This window comes from Ochlerotatus camptorhynchus, unplaced genomic scaffold (assembly GCF_037179485.1).
Source record: "Ochlerotatus camptorhynchus isolate MF236.1 unplaced genomic scaffold, CSIRO-AGI_Acam_v1.1 ptg000260l, whole genome shotgun sequence".
Taxonomy (NCBI): Eukaryota; Metazoa; Arthropoda; class Insecta; order Diptera; family Culicidae; genus Ochlerotatus; species Ochlerotatus camptorhynchus.
In genome coordinates this window covers 58390-84024 of record NW_027040750.1, presented here as the reverse complement: position 1 = coordinate 84024, position 25635 = coordinate 58390, and the positions used below count along the sequence as shown (strand labels likewise).

At 40.7% G+C, this 25635-nt stretch overlaps 1 protein-coding gene and 1 pseudogene across 1 annotated transcript in view; both read right to left on the bottom strand.

The window, feature by feature from the left end:
- Positions 1-1527: 1527 nt before the first annotated feature.
- LOC135705166 (uncharacterized) lies at positions 1528-5166 on the bottom strand (annotated as a pseudogene).
- An 11294-nt stretch (positions 5167-16460) lies between these two features.
- The window catches only part of Dok (docking protein homolog), a 31292-nt gene continuing 22117 nt past the window's right edge, over positions 16461-25635 (bottom strand). The window contains exon 2 of the mRNA XM_065226758.1: positions 16461-18191. Coding sequence (XP_065082830.1) covers positions 16518-18191 — 1674 coding nt within the window. The 3' untranslated portion in view covers positions 16461-16517. The remainder of the gene's footprint in view (positions 18192-25635) is intronic.

Here is a 25635-nt window from a genome sequence, read left to right as displayed (position 1 = left end):
CAATTTGAAAAATGAAAAATAAGCATTCAAATTTTATGAAGTATTATTTGTTGCTCGACGTTTCATTTTCTCAAATTCTTCTTATCAAACCAAATTTTAACTTCATGTAATAATTTGGTAGATTAAAAGGATATTGCTAGCTGTTGCTCGAACCTCAGTATTTTTTGTGATAAGCTTTGGGATGGTTTCATCTGTATTTCTCTATTTGCAATCGTGTTCATACGTTTTGTCAACTTTATTGTATTTTGTCACAACACATAACTTTTATTTGGATGTTTAGTAGAACTGATATTGTTTTAGTTTGACTCACAAACTGTAATCAATTAGCTTGTGGGTTGTTAAAAGCGCTTGTTTACCGATTCGACAAATCAAAAAAAAATCATAGTACCTGTCGCTATATGATATGGTTAATTAAACAATTAGAATGCAAAACTAACATCCCTTCTAAAGAGCAATCAGAAATCAGAACATCTGAGCAAAATCCGTTCAAAATTAACGAAGATAATAAAATAAAAAGTGAAAATTGGGATTTGGTTCGGTGCTCGTACTTACTCAAAAGGAAGAAAGGATTATTTATGGATATTAAAAATATAATCCAGAGCTAAACATTCCACTTATTTGAAAAATCTGTATATGTATAAGTGACCTGTTATATGTGACATCACTGAGACGACGACGAAAGCACTCACATCGACTGGAGGAAAGGCTTCCCGAAATAGGCAGCATGACTAGGCCGCCGTCATCCGGTCGGCATCGATTTGCGCTGGTGTGGCCACCAATTCAAAAAAAGAAAGAGTTAAGAACTAAATGATCAACATTTTTGTTCCGTCCACTAGCGGTCCTACGTCAAGCTTCCATTCGTGCCCCCTTTTTTTCCTGGAAAAACATGAGGCAAATTTACTCATCGCTGAGTTTTTGTGTCTTATGAGTAAACTAAAAATTTGGGTTGATCCCATTGGCCGTGAACTTCTCTGATTTCTTTTCCGAAATTCACATACTATGAAAATCCATAACTCATGCATCGTAGAAAAACACTTTTTAGTGAAATGACAAGCAAAATATCTCAGGAAATTTTCACGGTAGAGGCAAATTGAAAAGAAAATCAGGGAAAACCATTTTCCGAGTGATGATTTTTTTTTTCATGTAATTTCGATTACGATTATGGTAGTATAGTAACCTGATGATAAATAACGCAAGTATACCGGACATTTTGATTTATGGAACTTGATACTCTTTACGACGCCTCTTTAAATAGCCGAAGGCTGCGAGCAAATATATCACATTAACAATATGCTCGATTAATGCCTTTTCCAAATATTGCAATGGCGACCCGCAAAATATTGCTGCACGCACCATCTAGCGTTGAAAAAGGTCAGCAACAATCATTCAATTACAATCGAGGGGTGCGAGTATAGCACTTATTACAAAAGTAAGAGTCACATTATTTTCATAAATTACATTGTGTATATTACTTTAAAAATTGTCAGACATGTCACTGTTGTCATCAAATAAAATAATATGCTGAAATACATTCATTTGAAATATTAAACAAATTTTCATTTGGTTTACCCCTCGTGACGATAAAAAAATACATTGGTAGCCTTTTTGGCCACAGAGGTGATTTCATCGGTAAAAATTTGGTTCGCCAGCTAAGCGAAAGAGTGGATCATATTGTTAATATACTATATTTGCTGAGAGTCTATAGTAAAGCCACACAAAAAAACAAACATTCCATGCACTGGTATGCTCGAAAGCACAATCTTGCGTTCGATATTAAGTCACCCAAAACAAACAACATCATGCGATAATCAAATCTTATGCATTTTGACCATTCATGTTCACATTGCACAGTAGGCCAGGAATGCAACCCAGTTGGGAAAAATTAATTACTCCGAAACGAAGCATTTTTGGCTTGGTGTCTTCGGCGAAATGTTTCATTAGGTGATGGGTCATTAGACTAAACGCCATCGAGCCGAATTTTTCACTTTTTGGCATTTTAATTGTTCCGGTATAAGAAAATAATGAGCTCCAAAAAAGGTGCTTCCCACATATAAAAATTAAAATATAAATATTCAGTTGAGGGTTATTACAAACACGGACAGTTAATATTTGTTAGCGATTATTTCACAGAGGGGATTATTGGCGCACTCACACAAAATCACACACACGTTTATATTATTTGTTTCATTGAACTGTTAAATCTACGTGTTGTAATTGTTACCTGATGCACGTTAACATTCGATGCAATCAAACATTGGCTAGTTGCAGGAGTAGAAAGATTGATACTAGTGTTGCTAGTGCTAGTAGACGAAAAACTACTGGTAGCAGTAGAGGTAGACGAAACGACGATGCCGCTGGAGGTGCTGGTAGCAGCGGATTCGCTACTCGTCACCGTTGTTACCTTGTTCGCCAATAGGCTCTTGATCAACGCCGACGGGTTGGTCGTAGTGGACGAAATCGTCCCAGACTGGTTCATAATGGTGGTGGTACCGGTAGCCTGTTGGGGCGGCTGAGGAGGTTGAGCTACCGTGCCTAGCGGTTGCGGCGAAATGGTGGTTTGGTTAACCACTATAACGTTGCTTTTCGGATCGCTCGCAGAGTTCGGATTCATCACCTGATGTAGGATTTGGCCAGGTTGGCTATGGGATGCCTGTTGACTAACATTCGCAGGATTTGTGGCCGCACTCTTGCCGGCCACTTGTGTCGTATAGAGTGGCCCGCTCGTACCAGCGCCCTTGCCCGATACCATCCCTGGTCCTCCACCGGCTAGTTTGGGTTGCACGAGCGTTTTATCAGGTGGTTGCTGCTGTTGCAGCGGACTGAGTGGAACAGTGGAACATAACGGAATGCGGTTTAGCTAGCGGCTGTTGATGTTGTTTGGCTAGGGATGTTGGAGTTGATTTTGTCATCATGATTGGTTTGCCATCAACAGCTGTGTTCTGACCCGAGCTTATCGATTTGTTTTCACCGTGATTGTCTGTACTAATGTTTGTATTGCTATTATTGTTGTTGGTGGTGTTATTGTGTGTGTTCTCTACAGGTGAACTCGTTGACAATACCTTCTGGGAGGAAGCAGCTGCTCCGGGTGCCGGTTTCGGTCGTAGCTTGATACCTTCGTAGAAGTAGTTGTTACCCTCGATTCCGTTGCGTTCCGTTTTGATGAGCGTAGGCCCAACAGTTCCACCGAAGACAGTTCGCATGCATCGTGGAAAGTGAATCTGAGGAACAACGGCCTTCCGGCCGATCTTCCCATTAGCCGACAAATAGAGCTTATACACTTCGGCTTGTTCGATTTTGTTCGCCAGCGATGGGGTCGTTTCGAAGGTAGCTTTCAGCCAAGCGTATGCAAACTGTTCATTCTCCTGCTGCTGTGCATGTTTTGCTGCAACTGTGATTGGACCAGCTGTCGGGGATGGTGCTGGCGCTAATGAGGAGGAAATGGATTGAGCTGAAGCTAAAGTTGCCGGGAGGGATTTCTGGGGCGTTGCGGCTAATTATGTTGATCGGTTTTTGCGGAGATTGAGCACCGGGTGGACGAGTTACGCTGGTGACCTGGATATTGGACAGGATTGTAGATGTGGGAGCTGGCATGGTTGTTGGGTTAGGTTGCGAAATAGGTGGGGACGATGCAGATTTAGTGGGAAGAGGAATCTTCGGAATCTCCGGAATGGTTGGAATGCTCGGCACCGGAATTGAAGGTTGTTCTTTGTTATGCACTGTTAGTTGGGCCATGATAGGTGCTTGAGGATGGAGAATCGGACCAGCATTTTGAAAGTGATTACCTGGATAGTAGCCTGCCATGTTTCCAGGAATGGTTTCAACGACTCTCATCAGAATGCATGCGTCTGGGCCGTAGCTTTGGGCCTCGACTGTTACGAGCGATACCAGGCTGTCAATGATACCCGTCACGTGCATCATGGCGTTGCACGGTTTTTCACCAATCGATGTTAGCGAGTAAATGCACTCCAAAGTGTAGATCAGCAGCATGATATCATTCAGCGAAAGAAAAAGACTTATTTGATTGTAAACCGACTGATTCAAACATAGGCTAAGATTATCTTCGTTGCTTTCTTTTTGTGCGATTTTACTCAGCACTTCCAGGCAACTAATTATAACACCACGATCGGCCCCTTCCAATCCTTCCGACAGTGTCGACACTAGACATCTGGTCACTTCATCCATTTGAGGATCATTGATTTCGATTTCGTTTGCCACATTTCCTAGCATATCCAATCCCATATGGCACAAATTTCCCCAACGACTATTTGTGCACATTATCAGGAATCTTAGAAATTGTCTGTTGCAACCCAGGGCTGGTGTGTTTTCCTCATTAAAGCTGAGATTCCTGAATATGGAAGCGATCTGCAAAACCCTCTGACCGATATAGTCATTCGTACCCAGGCCGGGTCCAAGGCTGAGGAAAGACCTCAAGGTCGGCATATTGAGCATTCCGCACTCAGCATCGATGCTTTTATTAAGATCTGGACTGTAAATACTCTTAATCAGCTCTGTTGGATCTCTTTCAACCTTTTAAAAGTAATCCTGATACGACAGCTCCAAAACCTGTGGTTTTTCAAACAACGAATCCCTCCAGAAACGATGCAAAGAATTTTTTCTTATATTGCCATAATACTCATCAAACATGTCACGAAGCGAGTAATGGTTGAAAACTCCACCATGAGCTAGTAATACGTCGATCATCTTCGGACAATTGTCCACCTTCAAGGTATGCTTGCTCTCATTCGACATCAGTGTGCAAACATTAATAGCAAAATCCTGCTCATTGGGCAGCGTGGACAACAGAGACAAAATCAGCTTATCGTATTCAGTTGGCTTGTACAAATCGCAGGACAAATTCAACGATCCCCGTATTGCCTCCGGCACTGTATGTTGGGCATGATTGTAAGATGCTGGAACTGCATGCAGCATCCTTGCCGACCACCTCCTATTGTGCCGCTTCTCATCGTCCTCTTCCTCCGTGGGATCTTTTTCCTCCCCGTGCAAGTTAACCCTCTCATATTTATCCAGATACCGAATATAAATTTGCTTGACTGCAATCTCATTATTCACACACCGTTTCGGTAGATTCAGCTCCTCAATAACTTCATCCCAATCTTCACGGGAATTTACCTTCAACCAGCCACCTCGTGCAATCACCACCGACATCACGAATAGAATCGGTATTAACCTGTGTGTCCATCTACCGTTCTCCACTGCGTCCCACTCTTGTTGTCTCTGGTATCTCTTCGCATATAGCATTGGGTGTCCTCCGGCAAGGTGATGACGATGGGTATCATACCGGCGATAACGCATACTGCTTCCGTCGAAATTGTTCTGTACGCACTCACGACTCGCATGGCCATGAAGCGGAACGTACTGTTCAATTTTTTTTTGGTTCTTCTTCGTTTTCAGCGCTGCATAACAGGCTGGACCTCCATACCTCAGTATCGACGACGATACACTAGCCAGAAGACGCCTCTTGCTGCTGCTTGGTCCAGAGTTGTTCGGCATGATTCTAGCTATCGCTTTGATGGCCTTCGTCGTCTTCTCACATGCGTAGTCGACGTGGCTATTGAAGCTTAGTCGGTCATCGAGTATCACTCCAAGATACTTCAGCACGCGCTTTGATGCTATGGCGTTCTCCCCGACGGTAATTTCTGCTCACTGAACAGCTTTACAGTTACTGACCAATCACGGAGAACAAATTATAGCAGACGCAATTATTTTTCCGGTCAAAATAACTATATTGTTCAATTCTTTTAGAGATAACCCGAAACTATAGTTGATTTGACTATACATAGAGGGCAACAACTATAGTCCAATGTTGGCTCCTCGGTTGGCTCAACTATATTTTTCAGTAGATGAACAAACGCCAAACTTCAAAATACAACTATGCGTTAGTTGATTCAAGAAAACTATTGTTAGAAAAGCAAAATTTTACAATGTTCATTAAACGAACTGCTCTTCATTATCGACATATTAAATAAAGTTTGTTTTGCTTCTTTATCGATCTCAAAAACACAACTGCAAAATCATAAAAAAGTGTGACATTCAACTTAGATTTGAACCGTGTTCATCTGCGTGAGAGCCAGCTATCTTATGGCCTGCTCTACGCATCACAAGTTAAAAGTATGTGGATTTATGATGATCACTTGAAACCAAATTATATAAATTACATTTGACGGTTGTTATAATTGATCAAATTACAGTTGAATTGAGTATAAGATGAACAGTTGAATCTATTAGGTAGATATGATTGAGTTGACGGTCAAATTAATGTTGGAATAACTATAGGTTTCTTTCAAACAACAATATTTTTCCATATGAAAGTAACTATTAGGATTGTTATCTTAACTTAACGAATTTGGTCTCCGTGATAGCACTTCCGTTTTGTGGTGGGCTATCTGGAGCTTCGCTCCTTGCATCGAGTTGGAAACCGTGTCGATCGCCTCGGTTGCCAGCATTTCCACCTCTTCCAACGTCTTGTGACTATGGCATGACCAGACACTCCCGGGTAACTAGCTCAGTAGCATGAGACCCCTGAACTGTGTCGTAGGGCCGGCATGTTACTGGGTATTCGGAGGGGCTCCGCGGACAAAGTATGAAACACAGGAATCTTCACATTTTCTAAAATATTTATTTGCCCTTTTCTGTGGCGTGTGGGTGTGGGTTTTCACATAAATGTGGCGTGTATGGGAGAGTTTATGAACGGTACGGTACTCACTGTTGCAGCAGATTCTCCTTCGGCGTCGCGACGCTGGCGTTGGCCCACACGGCTGCTCCTGCACTACCGTGTGGCCGGAAACTTGCGGCGCGGGCTGCAGACAGGGTAGTTGCCGCTTTGGGAGAATGGCGGATCTGGTGGCGTTCATCAGCCACATACCGCTCAGCAGACGTTGCTGGCTCGTTTGGCTGGCAGGCGTCTTCCGTCGCTGACGGCATCGGCTGACCGTGGTATGGCCACCTTGGTCGAGCCGAGACGGGACCCTCCTTGACAATTAAGGCCACTGGTCTGAGGGAATCGTCCCTGACGGACGATCGAGGATCATTTACTATTAGGCTCGGAAGCCATCTTGACTTCCGAGCCGAGCCGTGTAAAACCGTTTTATTTGCGGTACGAGGTGTGCAAAATGTGCAAAAGCACAAGAGGTCCTGAACGGAGGTAGGCACTTTCCAGCCCAAACCCCACAAGGGGGGGGGGGGTGTATTAAATATGCACTACACTTCACGATACCGGTCTACACGGACGCCTGATTACTTTTACCTAATCTTCCAAATCTAAGATGGCTCGGTATTTATCATCCAATTTGCGTATCCATTGTTGTTATAAAGCCAAGATATTCCTCCCTTCAGTAACGTTACGTTGTTGTTTGCAGCGGCACAAACCCTCTCGCTCTTGTGTGTGTCTACTGTTTTAGGTTTAACAAAACGTGAATTTTCCAAACAACAACAACTCATACAAACGAAAATCCACGGATTGTAACCAACTGGTTACAGTCTCGCCTACTACCACCAACACGACGTCGACCGCAAATCCTACGATCTCGACTCCTTTGAGCAGCTTCAGCGTTAGCACGCCGTTGTACATCGCGTTCAAGAGCATTGGGCCAAGGATGGAGCCTTGTGGCACACCCGTCGTGATCCGTTCACGTTCGCGTCCTCACCAAGAGATTTTTCGACGAGTTCCTTGAAGGCTGAACTCCTCACCGACGGGTCCTTCTTCAGCTCGAAGAGCATCTCGCCTTTCTGGGTGCGCCTGGTTTTCACCACGTTCTCACCTAGTTGCTTCAACTCCGGATCCTCTCTCACTTTCCGGAGGAGTGCTGCGTATGTAGTGCTGTCTTTCGCCTCGATAACCAGAGCGTCGCCTTTTTCCCGCATAAACAATAACCATAAGAAGCGCCTAACCACCAATTCGGGATATCATCCCAACTTTATGTGGGATAGTCGTACCATCTATGATATCGTTAGAGTATGGTACCCGTATTAAGGTTCTCTCCCTACGATGCCTGGGGTTTTTCTTCTTCTTGACTTCCTTTTTCCTCTCTTCCGTCTTCTTATTCTTCTCTTTCTCTTCATTCTTCTTTTCCTTCTCCTCCTTCTTCTTCTGTTCCTTCTTCCTTTGTTCCTCTTCCTTCAGTTTTTTTCTCTTCTCCTTCTGGTTTTTGACTTTACGCCAGTCACTGTCTTCTACATCTTGCTCATTGTCCCCGTATTCGTCGTCCTTGTGTTTTTTGGGGTGCTCTTCGTCTCCTGGCGTTTCCCTATCTCTTTTCTCCGCACGTGGATTCGTTGGTCCCTTCGGCGTCTCCTGCGCTTCAGCCAGCATTGCATTCTCCTTGGCCTCAAGCAGAGCCTTTTCGGCCGCTTCGGCTTTTCTTCTCCATTCTTACAGTTCCCTATCTGCCACAGCTATGCCGGATTTGATGAGCGTCGCTAGTACCTTGACCTCCTTGTGTATGTTGTGCGCGCGTGTGTGTGTGTGTGTGTGTGTGTGTGTGTGTGTGTGTGTGTGTGTGTGTGTGTGTGTGTGTGTGTGTGTGTGTGTGTTGTGTGTTTGCACCAAATGATTATATTTCTTCCTCATCTCCTAGTTTTAACTGCGTTCAAGAATAGTTAACTAAAAAAAAATAATAAATAAAAAAACCAAACAAAAAGTTCATACCATAACATATCTAACATACTATATAATTCCATACCAGAATCCGCCTCCAATTTAATGTCTTTCGATATTTTCGAAGGCGAACACTCCGCAACCTATTCTTGCTAGTGATTATGTCCAATTATCAGGTATCCAAATTATAGTCATTCGTAAATTTATTATTGAATATATCGATGAATTATCTATTATTGAATAACTATTATTTACATTAATTACATGAAAGAAAAAATATAAACTATAAACAAAACGCGACTACTAAAATCTCAAAAAGATATTCTCACAAATGTATTTCACGCAACCAGAAATCTGTATACCATTAGACGCTATAATGATACTCTGCACATGCCAGACACAAGAAGAGGCCAAAAGGCAAGCGGCTGACACACAAAACCCGTCAAATCCACTTGCAGCCACAATCAACGATTCTACGAATCGCGAGCAACCGCTGACTGCGACATTCTGAAAGCGAAATTGACAGGCTCTATACGTCGAACACCCGCCCTCCAATCTCCTCCCGCATCCAACAACACAAATCTCCATTACAACCTCGATTACAACATCTAACGAATTCAAAACTCCGCAAATCACTCATCTATAGCAAGTGAGTGGAAGCAGGGTGCATGCAACGATTCTTCATCGTACACTTACTTTTTCTGCCTATCTTTCTATTAAAACTTCTAACCAAACTGGGAAATCTATCAGATCCTAAAAACTTTCAAAGGTATTATTGATTATTTTACGCAAAAACGAGCAATTAATATTAAATCTTTTGTATCGTAACAAAAATAATATGCTAAAATAAAATGAAATTTTAATAAAATGATATGGAAAACTTACTTGAAGATCATTATTTTATTGATGAGAAGTTTCTAATAAGCCCTCCCAGTTCCTCTGTATACAGAACAAATTTGATACTATAATCAGAATTGCTCAGTCTGCATGAAGCAGCCGATTTCATCAAGGAAGTTCTATTAACAACCAAGAATTAATCGTTTGAGATATACTGAAGCATTAAGAAGGTGATATGTGTCACTAGGGTAGATAGGGGCAAACACATCATAACACATGAAAAACATTCATAAATGTATGATAGCTGTGATCATGCTTATGCTTTAGAATATGTTTGATAATATATTTACAATGTTCAAAATATGGATAAAATATGATACTCAATAAATTATTATGTTTGAAAAAAAAAAGTTTTTGCTCCGATCAACCACCATACGGTGCAATATGAGCACCCTAGTAAAAGTTAACGTTTGGACAGGTTTTCACTAGAAAATAACATTCAGGAATCATGTGAAATAGAAACGTAAGTTCTCTTAGCAACAGTTACGTGTTTTGCTCGCTATAGAACCAGCGGATCAGTAAAATGTAATATAGTGAATGCAATGCTTGTTTTCTTGACTGCATATTTTATAATATTCTAGAGATTTTGAGCTAATGTTACATTTCCATTATTATGTTAGACATGTAATTGAATTTTGATACGGTTTTCATGGAGCTGCATATTAGAAGCATTTGCAACAAGTTTGTAAAAAAAAATAGATTGAATTAATAGGTATTATAGGGTTCTTGACGAGTCGTCAACCAATTCGGACGGGTTTTTCATAAGCTCCCGCCCCGCGCGCGATAAATAAAATAAATTAATATTGTTTTTGTTTTACTGTATTGACCAAGTGCAATTTTTGCTAACGTCATGAGCTATGAAATTTGAGCCTTCGACGCCTCTGCCAATTCGATAATATGGACTTGTGCGGGATGTCCACGTGTGTTCCATGCTGCTTGCATCGGTGTTACTGTGCAGTCACAGACGCGGGGTTCAATGCGAAAAAAGGAGAGGAAACCGGTCATTTCATACATACTACCATGTTGCGAGGCTTGCCAAAAGTATGTTGAAGCAAATTTGGACTTCCACCGGCTGTCGGAGCAACAGAAAAACCTCACAGAGCAACTGCATGCCAACACGCAGGTAATTCATCAATTCACACTGCATCAGAGTAAACCCAGTATAGTCAATGAAGCTTTTGAAGGGCTCGAGGTTCTGCTAACCAGCATAAAAAAAGAGCTAGCTGCAATCTCGGCTGCAATAAACAAAAATAGCAGTTTAGCTGGCAGTGTAGTTACCATCAAAAACCACGTCACGTCTGTATTCGACTCTGCAATACAGGCAACCAATGACAGAGTTTCAAAGTCGTTGGAATCTGTGACGTGTGAGTTGACCGGTGATCTGCGTAATATCAACGCAGAAATATGTCAGCTCAATCAGCTGGCAATTGATGCAGCCGCTACGTCAACAATGACTACTAACCCGATTCTAGAGCTAAATATTCTTGATGAGCTAAAGTCATTGTCAGCTCATATAATGACGTCGCAGAAACCCGCGCCTTCGCCCGAGCCATCCGATCCATACACCAGTTTGGAAGATGAAATAAACAACACCGACGGATGGCGCCTTCTAGGCACCAGAAAGTTAAACAATGAGCAAAACGTTGATGACTCAGGGTGTCGTCTTTTGGGTACGATGAGGGTCTGGAAGGCAGACTGGTCAGATTACGACGCGCGCAAATTACGACGGTTAAATCAACAAAAACATGCTGAAAAAGCTAGAAGGCAAAGAAATAAAAGACAGCACGAAATTATTCTAACGCATACACAGCAACAGTTTAAATCCTCGTTATCATCGAAACATGAATTCCGACAACGGTTACAGTACCAATCACAGCAATATTTTCGGCCATCGGAGCATAAATCGACATAACGACCAGGACAGCATTAACAGCAATAGCAAAAACAACAGTTCCTATCAGTTCCACATCAGAAATCATGGCAACCCCCGTTTTCTTCCACCTGATCGAGAGCTTCTTTCAGCAGCAAAAAATGTCTTCAACAGACCGCCGGTTAATTATCAACCTACGGTGCAGTTTGAAAAAGGGGAAACTATAAACCCGTACCCAGTAAGCGGTCTTCCGAATTCACATGGTATGGCTCCGGGGAATTCTTCCTCTACATCGTGTCAGCCATGCACATGTAGACATGCGTGTTTTCGGCGTAACTGACGCACTCATCTGAGGTAGAATATGACAACACAGCTGAGCCCGAGGATCATGGCATCTCACATAACTTGAGGGATGTCGGGCAGTATGCAGCAACTTCACCCCCTGACCAGCACGACGTAAGTGACCATGTCGCTAGTTTATCAAGTAGCTCTTTTTTAAATAAAAACTACAGTCTATTGCCATAATTTTAACCGTATGCGTAGTGCGAATAAAATAAATGAAATTCAAAATAAAATAAGCGGCTGCACATATGATATAATTGGAACAGAAACTATTTGGTCTGAAAGTATTAATAGCGAAGAGGTCTTTGGTAGTAAATTCAGTGTGTTTCGATGTGACCGCGATTTATCATTATCAGGTAAAAAATCAGGTGGTGGTGTACTTATTGCTGTGAATGCTACATTTCAAGCTGCTTTGTTAGTGAAAAACATAAAGAATTTGAAGATGTGTGGATTAAAATTTTAATAAATGGTGAAGAACATCTTTTCGCTTCTGTCTACTTTCATCCACACTTTTCCAAAAAACCAGCTTAAGAAAAGTTTTTCACTATTGCAGAACTGAAAATTCAAAGAGAAGATCCAAGAACCAAAATTCATATTTATGGAGATTTTAACCAGAATACTGTTAATTTTATTCAGGATAGTGATAATGATTCTCTGCTGTTACCAATTGTAGGTGAAAACGATACTTTGCAATTCATTTTTGATAAAATCAGCCACTTAGGACTTCATCAAATTAACCATGTTCGTAACCAGCTCAATTCATATTTGGATTTTATGTTTACTAATTGTACAGAAGATTTTTGTATTGTAGAAGCAGCTGTTCCATTATGGAAGAATGAAAAATTTCATACGGCTATTGAATACTCAGTGTTCACATACTCGCATAGGTCACGCCTAAGCGTTATTGATTTTGAATTAGTTTATGATTTTAAAAATGCAATTGTTCCTGAATTTCACAGCAGACTGAATAACATAAATTGGCAAAACCTTTTAAAAGATGAAAATAATATGGACAGGCTGTTAACATATTTTATACTAACTTATACAATATTATTTAAGTATTCGTTCCTAAAAGACTAAGAGAACAGTGAACAGCACCAAATATCCTGTGTGGTATACACAAGAAATCATAAATATTATAAACAGGAAGCAAAAAGCACACTAGTCGCAAAAGCAAACACGTTGTTATTTGCAGATATCTTGAGGCAGAAATATGGTCAGCATATGCGAATTACAATTCAAGATTAGAGAACAATATAAAATCTGATCCTAAACGTTCTTTAACTTCGCGAACGAAAAAATGAAGTCATGTACATTCCCATCACGCATGCAGTTTGAAGAGTTTGATAGCACTGATAGTGAGGATATTTGTAACCAATCCCAACAAACATTGAATGTTGAATAAGAGCTTATTCAGGCAAAAACAAGCTTCTTCAGCTAAAAAATAGCTTGTTCAGCTGTTGATCAACTCAAATTGTTTGTTGGGATTTGCTCGCTTTTTCCAAAACATATATAAGAAATCCAGTAATGCTCTCGATTTGAACTATTTTTCTTACCTACATGAAGGGGAAAATGACGTATCAGTTAATAATCACTGTTCAAGTAATTTTTATGACTCTTGAAAGTCTCGATGCCGGCAAAGACCTGGTCCTGATGAAATACCTCCATTTTTATTGAAAAAATTAGCAACTAGTGTTGTTAAACCATTGTTTTGGCTCTACAATTTATCTCTCATAACAGATGATTTTCCAAAAATTTGAAAGATATCATTTTTAGTCCTAATATTTATATCTGGCAAACGGTCAGACATTAAAAACTATAGAGGTATTGCAATTATGTCATGCATTCCTAAAATGTTTGAAGCAATTGTTAACAAAAAATATTTAACCAGGTTAAGCATCGCATTTCAAATAATCAACATGGTTTTTTTGAAGGTCGGTCAACGTCTACTAATCTTTTGGAATTTGTAAACTTTTCTGTTGAAACCTTATACACTGATTTTAGTAAGGCCTTTGACAGAGTAGACATTCCCTTACTTCTTTTTAAATTAAAACGTTTAGGTATGATAAGTACACTTTTTTAATGGATTGGATCATACTTGACAGAAAGAACACAGATGGTCCGCTTTAAAGGAAAAATATCTTCGCCAGGAGATCCACAGGGATCTCATTTAGGTCCTTTATTATTTATTTTATTTGTGGATGACGTAAAGTTTGTGTTAAATCGTTTAAATGTGCTCATATATGCTGACGATATGAAACTGTACATGGAAATCTTTAACAATTCTGATTAGCTACATTTTCAAAATGAAATTGATGTTTTCTACAATTGGTGCTGGACATTAATGTTAAAAAATGCAATATTATATCTTATTCCAGAAAACACACTACTCTAGATTTTACATGTACTCTAGGAAACCAGCTAGTTGTAAGGTGCGATAAAATTAGGGACTTACGAGTCATTCTTGACTCGAAGTTGACATTTGTAGATCATGTGAACACCACAAATTCACAAAGCAAATAATATGTTGGGATTCAAAAAAAAAAGATTTAGTTATCATTTTAAAGATCCATATACCATCAAAACACTTTATATAGCTTACGTGAGATCAATTCTCGAATATTGCAGTGTGGTTTGGGCTCCATATCATGAAACTTATATAAATGGTATAGAATCAGTTCAAAAACAGTTTTTGTTATTTGCTCTTAGGAAACTAGGCTGGACCTCTTTTCCCCTTCCTTCTCATGAGTCACGTTACATGTTGATAAACATTGAAACACTTAAGAAACGAAGAGAAATTTCCATGATTTCCTTTGTTAATGATATTATCTCACAACGCGGTATATTCAGAAAAATATTAGCAAGCTTAAATTGTTACGTACCATCACGCATATTAAGAACTCGAAATGTATTTCAACTGTCACCTCACAGAACGAATTATGATAAAAATGGACCAATCAATAGAATGATGAGAGTTTATAATAATTATTGTGAGCGTATAGATCTAACGATGTCTAAAGATACAGTACATACATACACTAACTGCTATGCTTTCATCTCGTTAAGTTTAAAACAATTTTTATTTCTTAGATAGTTGTATATGTAATTTACATTTATTGACAATTTCAAATAAAATGTTTGAATTAAAATAGCATGTAAGGCAACAGAACTATTGTAAAACGGTCTACACTGATTGACGACAAATAAATAAATTAAATAAATCTAGATAGAGCTGGAATTAGGGCGTAACAGCCTTTGTAAACAATGACTTCTCTCGATGATTTCTAGGAATTCAAGGCACGCCTACATAAAGCAACATATCCATCGAGTAGGGGAAGTCTTACCCTACTCGATGATGATGTCTATTTGCCAGGGAGAGCCATGGCTTTCAAGAAATCATCGAGAGAAGTCATTGTTTACAAAAGCTGTTTCGCCCTAATTCCATCTCTATCTAGAAATATGCTTAAACGAACGGTGGCCCATCTCGCCCCATATGGTCTTCATGCCCCCATCCCCCCTATAGGAAATCATCATCGTTGCAAATATAAAGAAATTAAACAGAACCCTTTGCTTCAGTACCGTCAACCTCCATGTCCATGGGGAGGGGATTTTCCAGCATTCTAGATGTTTCTAGATTTTATATTCTAACTGGCAACGCTGATGACGATGATACAAAAAAATATGCACCGTCATGCTCGTACAGTGCGTGCGATGAGAAGACAAATCAAAGAAGGGATTTCTCGCGTCACTTTTCAAATAGACCAATGTAACATATCCACCATTTTGAGAAAATCGAAGTTGAAGTTCGACAGATTATTATTTTAACTGTTTAAAAACAATACATTTTGCACTACTATTTTCAATGTAGTCAGTGTATAATAACGTTGAAAATTCAGAAGAAACGGTAAAATCACAATTTTACTTTGAATTTCATGCTACAACATAGAAAAAAACCACATAGGACGTTTTGACAAGTCGAGTTGTACATCGGACATATTACATTGGACGATTTTTCTCAGTGACATAATCAAACAGTGTTACATTGGACGTTTTGTCTACATGATACTAGATTCCCTTTAACAGATTTCAGAGTATAGTACCTAACTTTAGATTGGCCCCGCCTTTGGAAAATGAGCACCAATCATGTTAGGCAGTCCGAATGACCGAAGTAACAATCATATATCCATCATTTCAAACTGTACATTGGACAATTTTTGATCAATGATTATCTTAAATAAATGAAAATAAATTTGGATGGATGTTTTTGTATCACATACAATGACAGAAGAGCAATAGTTTGAAATCGCTCAACTCGATTTGTTTACATTTGTTACATTGGTCTATTTGAAAAGTGTCGCGAGATTTGTAAACCGTTTACCCGCGGTTGACTCGGGGTTAGTAGTAGTGGTGCTACAAACATTGCAGAAGGACAGGGAAACACAGTAATTTCACCCATATTTTGGGCATCTGGGGTCAAACGGTCATGGCAACAAAAACATGAAGGACTCGAGAAAACAATAGCGATTTTTCAGAAAACGTTCGCAACGGGCGCGAACATACAGAGCTGGCACTCTATTCCGATACGTACAAGCTGTAACATGTTTTCATTTTTACTCCGTCGTCACACTTATAGTTCCTCTTATTTATTAATCGTTATCATTACATAAAAGTAATACGCAGTACAAGCATGGGAAAAATATAATGAGGATTTCGGCATGATCAATATAGATTGTTGCGATAGAAAATAATTGTTATTATCAACGTTTTTCTTTTTCAGATTCACAAAAGTAATATCTAAACTCTTTTAGGTGAGCTAACCGTTGCGTAATCCAGCCGATGAATTTCATCCGGTTCATCGTGTTTGAAAAGGTGAGTCGATGTGGAACAAACACCTGAAGACGAGTTCTGGCTTTGCAGGCTTGGTTTTCGTATCATTCCGTAGCCAAGATAGCTGTCATCCGCTTTTCTACAGGCTGATGTATCCGGAGGTACCATTGTTATTTGATTGACATTATTGTCGAAACTTTCGAGTAACGTGCTGCCATAGTTGCGACAATTTGTTAATCTTGCATTAGGATCTCCAATTATTTCATAATCGTCCAATGAACTAGAGCTCTGATGCATAAGAGTCGCCGACTGTTTATTGTTATTGGTTATTGGCACAACAGTTGTGTAACCTAAACTTACCTTATGAGTTGTACGGAAAAAGTCTAAAGTATCGTAATTGTCGTCAATTGTATTTGTGACAATTAAATCCTCTCCAACTGTACTACTTTCATGCCGGTATTTTGATTTCAGTTCTCGTGATGATTGCGATCTTTCTCGAACGAACCCAGATAGTTCGTCGTCTTCTGTAGGCATATTTTCCGTATGACTTACATCGTCAATGCCAAGCTTTTTCCAAGCTTCAGTAATGTCTTCCACACATTCATAATCACGGTTATAAGGTAATGGCACAGGGTGTTTGCAATTTACAACCTCTGGTGTTCCAGGAGAATCATGATGACTTTTTATGAATACTGATGATACGTTTGAATTTGTAGAATGGCTTCGTTGATCTGATGTAGTTGTTTTGTTGGATATTTGATGGCTTAATACGGATGGTACGATCTTGCGTGGAGGTTTATTGGGAATGCAATTCTTATTAACTCCTGGAGAATTACCTACTTCGGATGAAAGGAGAATAGACCGGAATGGATTCTGACTGTTTCCATCGATGAATGATCCTTGAGGCGTCGGTGGTAAGGGACTTCTCGATCCTGGTTCTAATGATGAAAAGACTGAACTAAATGTATTCGACATGCTGTTAGCGCTAATGTTGAAGCTATCATTATTGATATTCTTCTTCATCGATTTCATTTTTGTCGACATACATCGAAAAATTTCCTGTGGATTAGCGTTGTCCAATTTAAATGTTCCCTCACCAGTATCACATTTCCGTCCAGCTTCAAATGTGAATTTTCCATCACGATATCCATATTTCCTTATAAATCTATACGGCCACTTGGCAATTATGTTATATTCGTCTTCGTAGCACTTCAGTTGAATTTCCGTTCCGGATAACATAAGCGTATACATTTTGGGTTCTAACCCACATTTCACAGATGCATCCGTTGGAATAAGCGTTACGGTGAAAATTCCTTCACTGTATGACGAGCAATATAGATCGTTGTCTTCTTCGATAATAGCATTCTGAGATAGGACACAACTTGTAGATTGATTTTCTTTAAATGCAACCGATTGTAATGCAATTTTCCACTGTTTTGCAGTTGCTTCATTGATGGATTGTAATTGTATCTGTCCAGTTTTTGTGACAATATTGATAATATTTGTTGGGGGTTGATCAAGGACGATTTTGACACAGTTTTCCAGTGTCACAATTCTTGTATTCTTGTCGCTATCGCTGTCGCTAATTTCCAGTCGTTCAATACCATTACGACTAGCTTTAAAAAGTTGGCAGTATTTTGGCTGTAAAAGAAGAAGGAATATAATTACTGCACTAGTAGAAATAGAAAATTTCTATAAAATATTAAGTATAATATTCATTTGACCACACATAACTAGATATCACGGAACAAAACACATAAAGATTATATGTAATATAAACAGTATGTGTGATCACATATAGAGATTATATGTGCAAGTGAGAATTATGTGTCTGGCACAGTGAATCCAAACACTTAAAGCAACCAACGATACAGACAAAACGTTTGCTTCGACTACCATGACAAACTCTCTCTGCAACACAGCTCGATCGGAGTGGTAGAAGGATAATCATATAGAAGAAACAGCCCTATTGTTGCGGTATGTTTTTTTTTCTTTTTTTTTGTAAAAGTATTGTTTATTTCTGTGTTAAAACATTAATTTACACGTATTATTGTTCACAATCGATGTAAAAATTTAGGGCACTAACATCTATTCTATCGTCAACAGAATTAACATAGTCGATACAAAGATTTTCAAAATTTCGTTTCGTTTTCTTAGCCCTATGTTCAGAAGTTCTGGTCGAAGCAGATCCTCGATGGACAGCCTTTGCCAGCCGCCGAGTATCGTCGTAGTCCTCTGCTGTATGGAAGCCCATGCGTGCGCCACGCGGGGGCAGGCGCTGAGCTGTGCTGCAATGTTTCAACCGTAGCGTTGCAGTGCAAGCAGCTCTCGCCGTCTGCCCGTTGGATGATCTTCATCAACCTTCTATGCTCCGTCTTCTCGTTGATCAGCTGCTCCGATGGCTTGATGACAGTTGTTTCGACCCGATATTCGTCCATATATGTCTCCAGTTTTAACCAGGATATTTTCTCTCGACCCGTGGTGTATCTGTCCGCTCCAGAAGAACACGATGAATTTGGTCGGTGGAGGGTTGTTCTCGGATAAGTGAGGGGAGAAGTGGAATATGTTGAGCTAATATTTTAAGGCTAACGGCGCCGGTGGTGTAGTGGTAAGCGTGATTACCTCTCACCCCAGCAGGCCTGGGTTCAATACCAGTCGGCGCCGCCGGGATGTTCTGAGGCATAACATCTCTGATCACGCCTTCCTTCGGATGGGAAGTAAAGCCGTTGGTCCCCGGTTCATGAGTTGATGGGTCGATAGGTAGGGTCCAGGTGTGGGAGCTGCCTTCCTGGCACGTCGGTAGCATTGGTGCTCAGCACGGTAAACAAGATCGACGGAAAAAAACAAACCAAAGGAAAAAAAATATTTTAAGGCAAGAAAGATCTGCGGGAGGAGGAATTGCTTGGTTCAGAAGGGACTGATAGTAGGGAAGGGAGCCACTATCCTGTAAGTGACGGTTTACCTGAAGCGCTTTGCATTTGAGTGCCGGTAGCTGCAACTTTAGTCCGCCAGATGCTTTGTCTCGTGCCAATTGTTCCATAGGAACCCGCGCCGGTTGGCTGCGCCACAAGAAGGAACCCATGATTTTCGCTGTGTGGACACAATATGGTGGAAGGATTGATGCCACGTACCAAATCCTTGCCGTGATATAGGTATTTAGGAAAATAACCTTCTGTTGAAGGTTAAGTCCCCTCATCGAGTGCAGCCACAAATGTTGAGCAAATTTGGTAACTTGAGCATCCCAATTAATCTTAGTCATTGCGCGGATTGAGTTAGTGAAATAAATGCCAAGAATCTTCACCGTTTCTACTGTTTGCAACCATGGCACATTCAGTGGATCTCCATCAATGAGCCCGACGTTGATTGCAACAGTTTTCAATCTATTGAACTTTGCGCCGGCGGCACGTTCAAAACGTCCGAACAGGTCATTGATGCGCTCAATCACGCGTGTATTGGTAACTATAACGGACACATCATCTGCGTAAGCCACCACGAGATCGGGGCCGACGAGTCGCTCCAATTGTTGCAGAAACGGATGGAGGTAGATGACGAACAGTATCATAGACAAAGGGTTCCCCTGGCGAACCGAACGTTCGATGGTAAAGCTCTGCGAGAGATGCCCGTTGACCAGCAGGCGAGACGGAGATTGTCCGGCAATACGAGCCAGTAAACCGACGAAGGCTGGGTTTATCCCCAACTGCCGCATCGTTCCATAGAGAAATGAGTGGGACACTCGATCGAAAGCGTGATCGAGATCGTAGCTTATTAGTTTCCCTCTCCGCTTCCTCGCTATCAGCTCTGCAATGCGATCCTTCAGAGAAAGAGTTGCTTGAAAAATTGAGTGCCCTTCGTTAGAGCACTTCTGCGCATCGCTCAAAACCGGGTACGACCTCAACACAATCTCCAAACGAGATTTGAGTATACGGCTGAGGATTTTGTAGTCTGCGTTTAGAAGGCTGATCGGTCGGTATCCTCGTGCCGTGTTTACAGTTCCTCTCTTTCGTACAAGCACGATCACTCCGGTGACAAACTCAGCGGGGAGCTCCGTGGTCATAGCTTCGTTTAAAACGAGATTTAACTCTCGGTGGATGACATCGAACGTACGTTGGTACAATTCGACCCTTTTAGCCGATGTGCGAATAGATGAAATTATTTCTTCTGTTGTTAATTCAGCCATACACGCCTCGTTTCGCTCGTCGCTTTCTGGAATCACTCGTTCGCAGTGGAAAGAAGATTGTGCCTCCTCGCTCTCGTCAGACGCTGTGTAAAGCTCCCAGAAGTAGTTTAGCAGGTGGTTTTCAATTGTTTCGGAGCTGTTAAAGAGTCTCGCCGTTCTCGATACCCAGCTCTGTTATGACGGTTTTTTTCCTTCGCCTCTCGCCAAGCTGGAACGTGCTGATATTTTCCCCTGCGATGAATGTATCGTTGATACGCATAAAGTGCTGGGAAAACATTCTCTGGTGAATAAGCATCTGCGCTTTCACACGGTTGATCGTAGCCAACATCGTTGGATTTTGGTAATAGTTGTCATATGCTTGCCGAAGCTGCGAATACAAACGTTGGTGTTCAGCATGAAATTCCCTGTACACCTCGCGAGATTTCCACCGAAAAAAAGAAAGAATTTTCGGTTTAGCGCATGATATCCATCACGTTATCCAGTTTGGAAAGTTCCGTCGCTGTTGGGTTACATACTGCCATCTAATCTGGAACTCTTCGATGTTCTCTACAGTGAGAATATGGGGACGAAGGGACCAGTAACCGCGGCCAGGTTCGCGTCCGAGGCTAGGGAGGCATATTCTTGCGGTAAGCGCTTTGTGGTTCGTAAAAGAGCATACATGCGTGGCTGCACTCCGGAGATACGTGCATAGACCATTGCTGACGTATATGCGGTCGAGCCTCGAGACCGAGTTGTGCGTTACGTATGTGGAGGAGGGTACAACTTAACCCAAACATCGTTGAGTTGTAGCTGCTGTACCGTGGCCTGGAGAGCGGGGCTGCTGTTGAAGCCCGACGAGTCACATGATCGTAGCACACAGTTAAAATCTCCGGCAAGTATTAGATGTTCGGTGTTGTGCCGAAGATAAAAGGCGACGGTATTATTGAAAAAGCGTTCTCGCTCGGCACGCATTGCTGTTCCGGACGGTGCATATACGTTTGCCAATGTGGAGTTATCAACCCGCAGAGCAACGAGCCTGCCATCCAAGCTCTTTTCTACATGGGAAAACCGAATGTATTCTTTTAGCGCTATTGCAGTCCCCTTCTCGAATGATCGACATTTGCGACAACGTTATAGCCAGGAATCGAGAGCTGCTCGTTCTCTACTTCTTGCAGAAACACGATGTCAAGCTCCATCGTTCTGATAAAAGTTCGGAAGGCGTTGAGTTTTGTTTCGTTGGTGATCGTGTTTATATTGATAGTAGCGATGTTGTAGCTGGCGATTCGATTCACGATTGGTTTTCCAGATCCCGCTCGTCATCGATACCATCTCGTCGCTTTCTGGTTCTAGGGCGTCCTCTAGAGTTTGTGCTGGCATTGCCGAGCCGTCTGTCTCGTTGCCATCGGACTTTCCACCATCAGGCTTTTGGCTCCGTGGCTTCGCATTTGGTTTGGTTGGTGTTGGTGCAGGCTGCTTTGTCGCATCAAAATACGACTTCTGCACTAGCAGCTTTTTCTTCTGCACGCAGGTGGCGCCGATGTGGCTGAAATCCCGGCAGTGTCGGCAAGTTTGACGTTGACCAAAATAGGATAGCAACGTCGATTCCCCGTCGATAGTGACCCACGACTCGATGTTGTGTTTCACGATCATCTTGGCAATCCGAACACCAGTGGAAATGCCCGGAAAGTACAAATCACCTCCGAACATGTGTTCGCGAACTGAGATGACGTCACCGTACGCGGACAGGAATTTAATGATGGCTTCGTCCGATACGTCCTCAGACAGATCGTACAGCTTCACCTCCACTGCCCCGTCTTCCATGGTTATTCGCAGGGGAACCGTCTTCCCGTAACCCACTTGCACTTCGTGTTTTCCGTCGTGTTCTTCGCACACTGCCAGCTCCAGGTCAACGACCTTCACGAAGGCACACCCGAGACTTCTGCTACACTGTATTCTCAGCACTTCAGCGGGCTTTAATCCCAACATGGTTCCAACAAAGTTTTGCACTTTTGCATAGCCGGTTTTTTCGGCAACATCGCATAATCTAGCGCTCACTGTACGCAGCGTTAGAAGTCTATTGTTGTGTATGGAGACCTCCATACACAACAACAGGCTTCTAACGCTGTTAACGTACCGCAACAATAGGGCTGTTTCCCCTATTGCTTGTTGCAATATACATGGTTGAGGACATAGCTTGATCGGAATCGAGAAAATACATAACAAACAAATTCCCATTAACACACGTGTATCATCTTCGTGAACCAGCTTGGCAGCAATTTGCCCGAGCGAGCTGTGTTGCAGAAATAGTTTGTCATGAAAAAGAAGGAAGAAGATTATATCATTATTGCTTTCCATTTCTGACATAGCATTATCATTCGACTCGTTGATCGCTTGTCATTTTGTCATTTGGAGGTATTTTTGATTCGTTGGTCTGCCATATGCCATGAATATAATTGCAAAAATCTATGTGTGGAACACATAAAAACAAACATTTATGTTTTCTCGGTGAGTATTGACAAATTGTCATGCATAATTACACTAAAAAAATTCCACACGTCATCATCATGCGTCTCACACTTAATTTTGCGCTTATTGTGAAACACATCCATTTCCATATGTGAATCTTATGCTATGAATCATGCCTGAACACTATGGATTTGAATTGTGACACACTTGAATTATATGTGCCTCATTTGGTAATATCAATAACTTTGCACATCAAATCATAGTTCAATTTTTTTATTTTTTTTAACTCTTTATTTGTTCCAAATTCAAAATAAATACACATTTCATTTTAACCTAAGTGCTCCAGTTACTGCAGTAACTTACCAGCCTTAATTGTTATGATATATAGCTAATCATAGTTCAATATTCTACAATATTATACTTTACCTAAATGAATCGACAAATATATAAACAAAACTGCCAGAGGGCAGAGCTTTCACATATCTTTTTAATTGGTCTGATTTGGGATTCGATCATGGACTGTTGGGGTGTGCTGCTGCCGGAGTCTTCGTTCGATCTCACTGTGCGACACTTGTGGTCATATATGAGGCGGGTTGAAAGGATAAAGTCACAAGTCTTGTTTTCGATACCCAAAAATGGGTAAACTGTGTTGGGAGTGACAAGTTATTATTATTATTATTTAGCTTTATTTAGGAGGCTTTCAGCCTTAGGCTGGTTCGCCTCCAAGTGACAAGTTGACAAATGAACAACGTTGATCGGATTCATGTCGATGTTGTTAATTTGTCAACTTGTCACTCCCAACACAGTTTACCCATTTAGGGTAGGTTCAGTTTTGACCGATCTGGGTGGATTCTACCCAAATGTAGGTAATTTTGAAATAGCGTGTAGCCTGTAATGGCGGTAAGCTCAAACTCGGATTAACTTTTAATACCGTCCCTGTTTGGATGATCTGCAAAATATTTGCTTAAAGTCGCGTTGATTCACTCTGATGTCGACATCAACGCAGCCGGACATTCTTGATCGGGATTTAATCCGAGGATAATACCGGTTGGAGCTTACCACCATTAATGATTGTCGAAAAAATGTACACGCTATTTTGAATATATCCAGTAACTGGGTAGATGGCACCCAGTCGTGTAGCCAGTAAGGAGTTGTCAAAATCTGGATAAACTAGTTTTGTTCTGATGTGTAGAATCTACCCAGATTCTGGTTAAATGGTTCTAATTGAAACTTTTCCCAAACTTAAACATGGCGCATGTTTGGAAGGGGGATTGTTGCGCTGCCAGTGAAATGTTTACTGCTCAAAATATACAATTCTGTCGCTAAAAATGTTACAGCTACCGAACAGCTAAAGAACTGTTTGAATTGCGAATGCTACCAGCAGCTATATAGTTAGTAAGTATATTGTTAATTTCTGAACTTTAAACTTTCTTATAATTGTAGGTTATCCACACACAAAGCTTTTTCTACCGAGCTCGGCTGTGCAAATCTCGGCAAAACAAGTTTTACTGTGATCAGAGCAAACATTTTTTTATAAATTCAGCCTCTTTATGATTATGGATAGCTACGAAGAAAATACCTATATAACATTCAGCACAAAATCTAAAAATGTTTTGTCGAGAATAACTTCCTGAAAAATTCAGAAATAATTTTTTTTTTGGCCAAATGATTTTAAAATGCATGAAACGTCTAAATCTAGTGTTAGCTCAAATTGTGGACGAAAATCAACTTTTTGGAACATGGTTTTTGATCGGAATTTCACAAAATCCCATAAAGTAAATTTTTGACAAAAGAGTTTTTTTAGTGTTAACATCTGTTATTTATTATGTATATTAATGACTTGCGACGTGTTTTACGATTTTGCGACATTAATATTTTTGCAGATGATACTGTGTTATTCATTGCAGCTAAGGATTTAGATGATGCCGTTTTACACTTGAATGAAGATTTGCGTTCTCTAAGTAGATGGTTGAAGTATAAGCAGTTAAAATTGAATACAAGTAAAACTAAATTTATGGTAATTTCGCGGAATCGAGTAAATAAGAACGTCTCTGTTGTAATTGATGATGAGACTATTGATCGCGTTCGGGAGATTGAATATCTTGGCGTGATTATTGATGACACACTTAAGTTCAACTCTCACATTGACAATGTCATCAAGAAAATTGCCAAGAAGTATGGAATTCTATGTCGACTGAAAAACGATTTAACTATTGCCAGTAAAATACAGCTATACAAATCAATCATCTCTCCTCATCTTGACTTTTGCCCTTCCATTTTATTTCTGGCCAATGCAACACAAATATCGAGATTACAGCGCTTGCAGAATAAAATAATGCGTTTGATTTTGAGATGTAATAGATTCACTTCCTCAACTTTGATGTTAGACGCCTTACAATGGTTGTCGGTGAAGCAAAGAATTGTATATTTGACTATGGTGTTCATTTTTAAAGTAGTTAACGG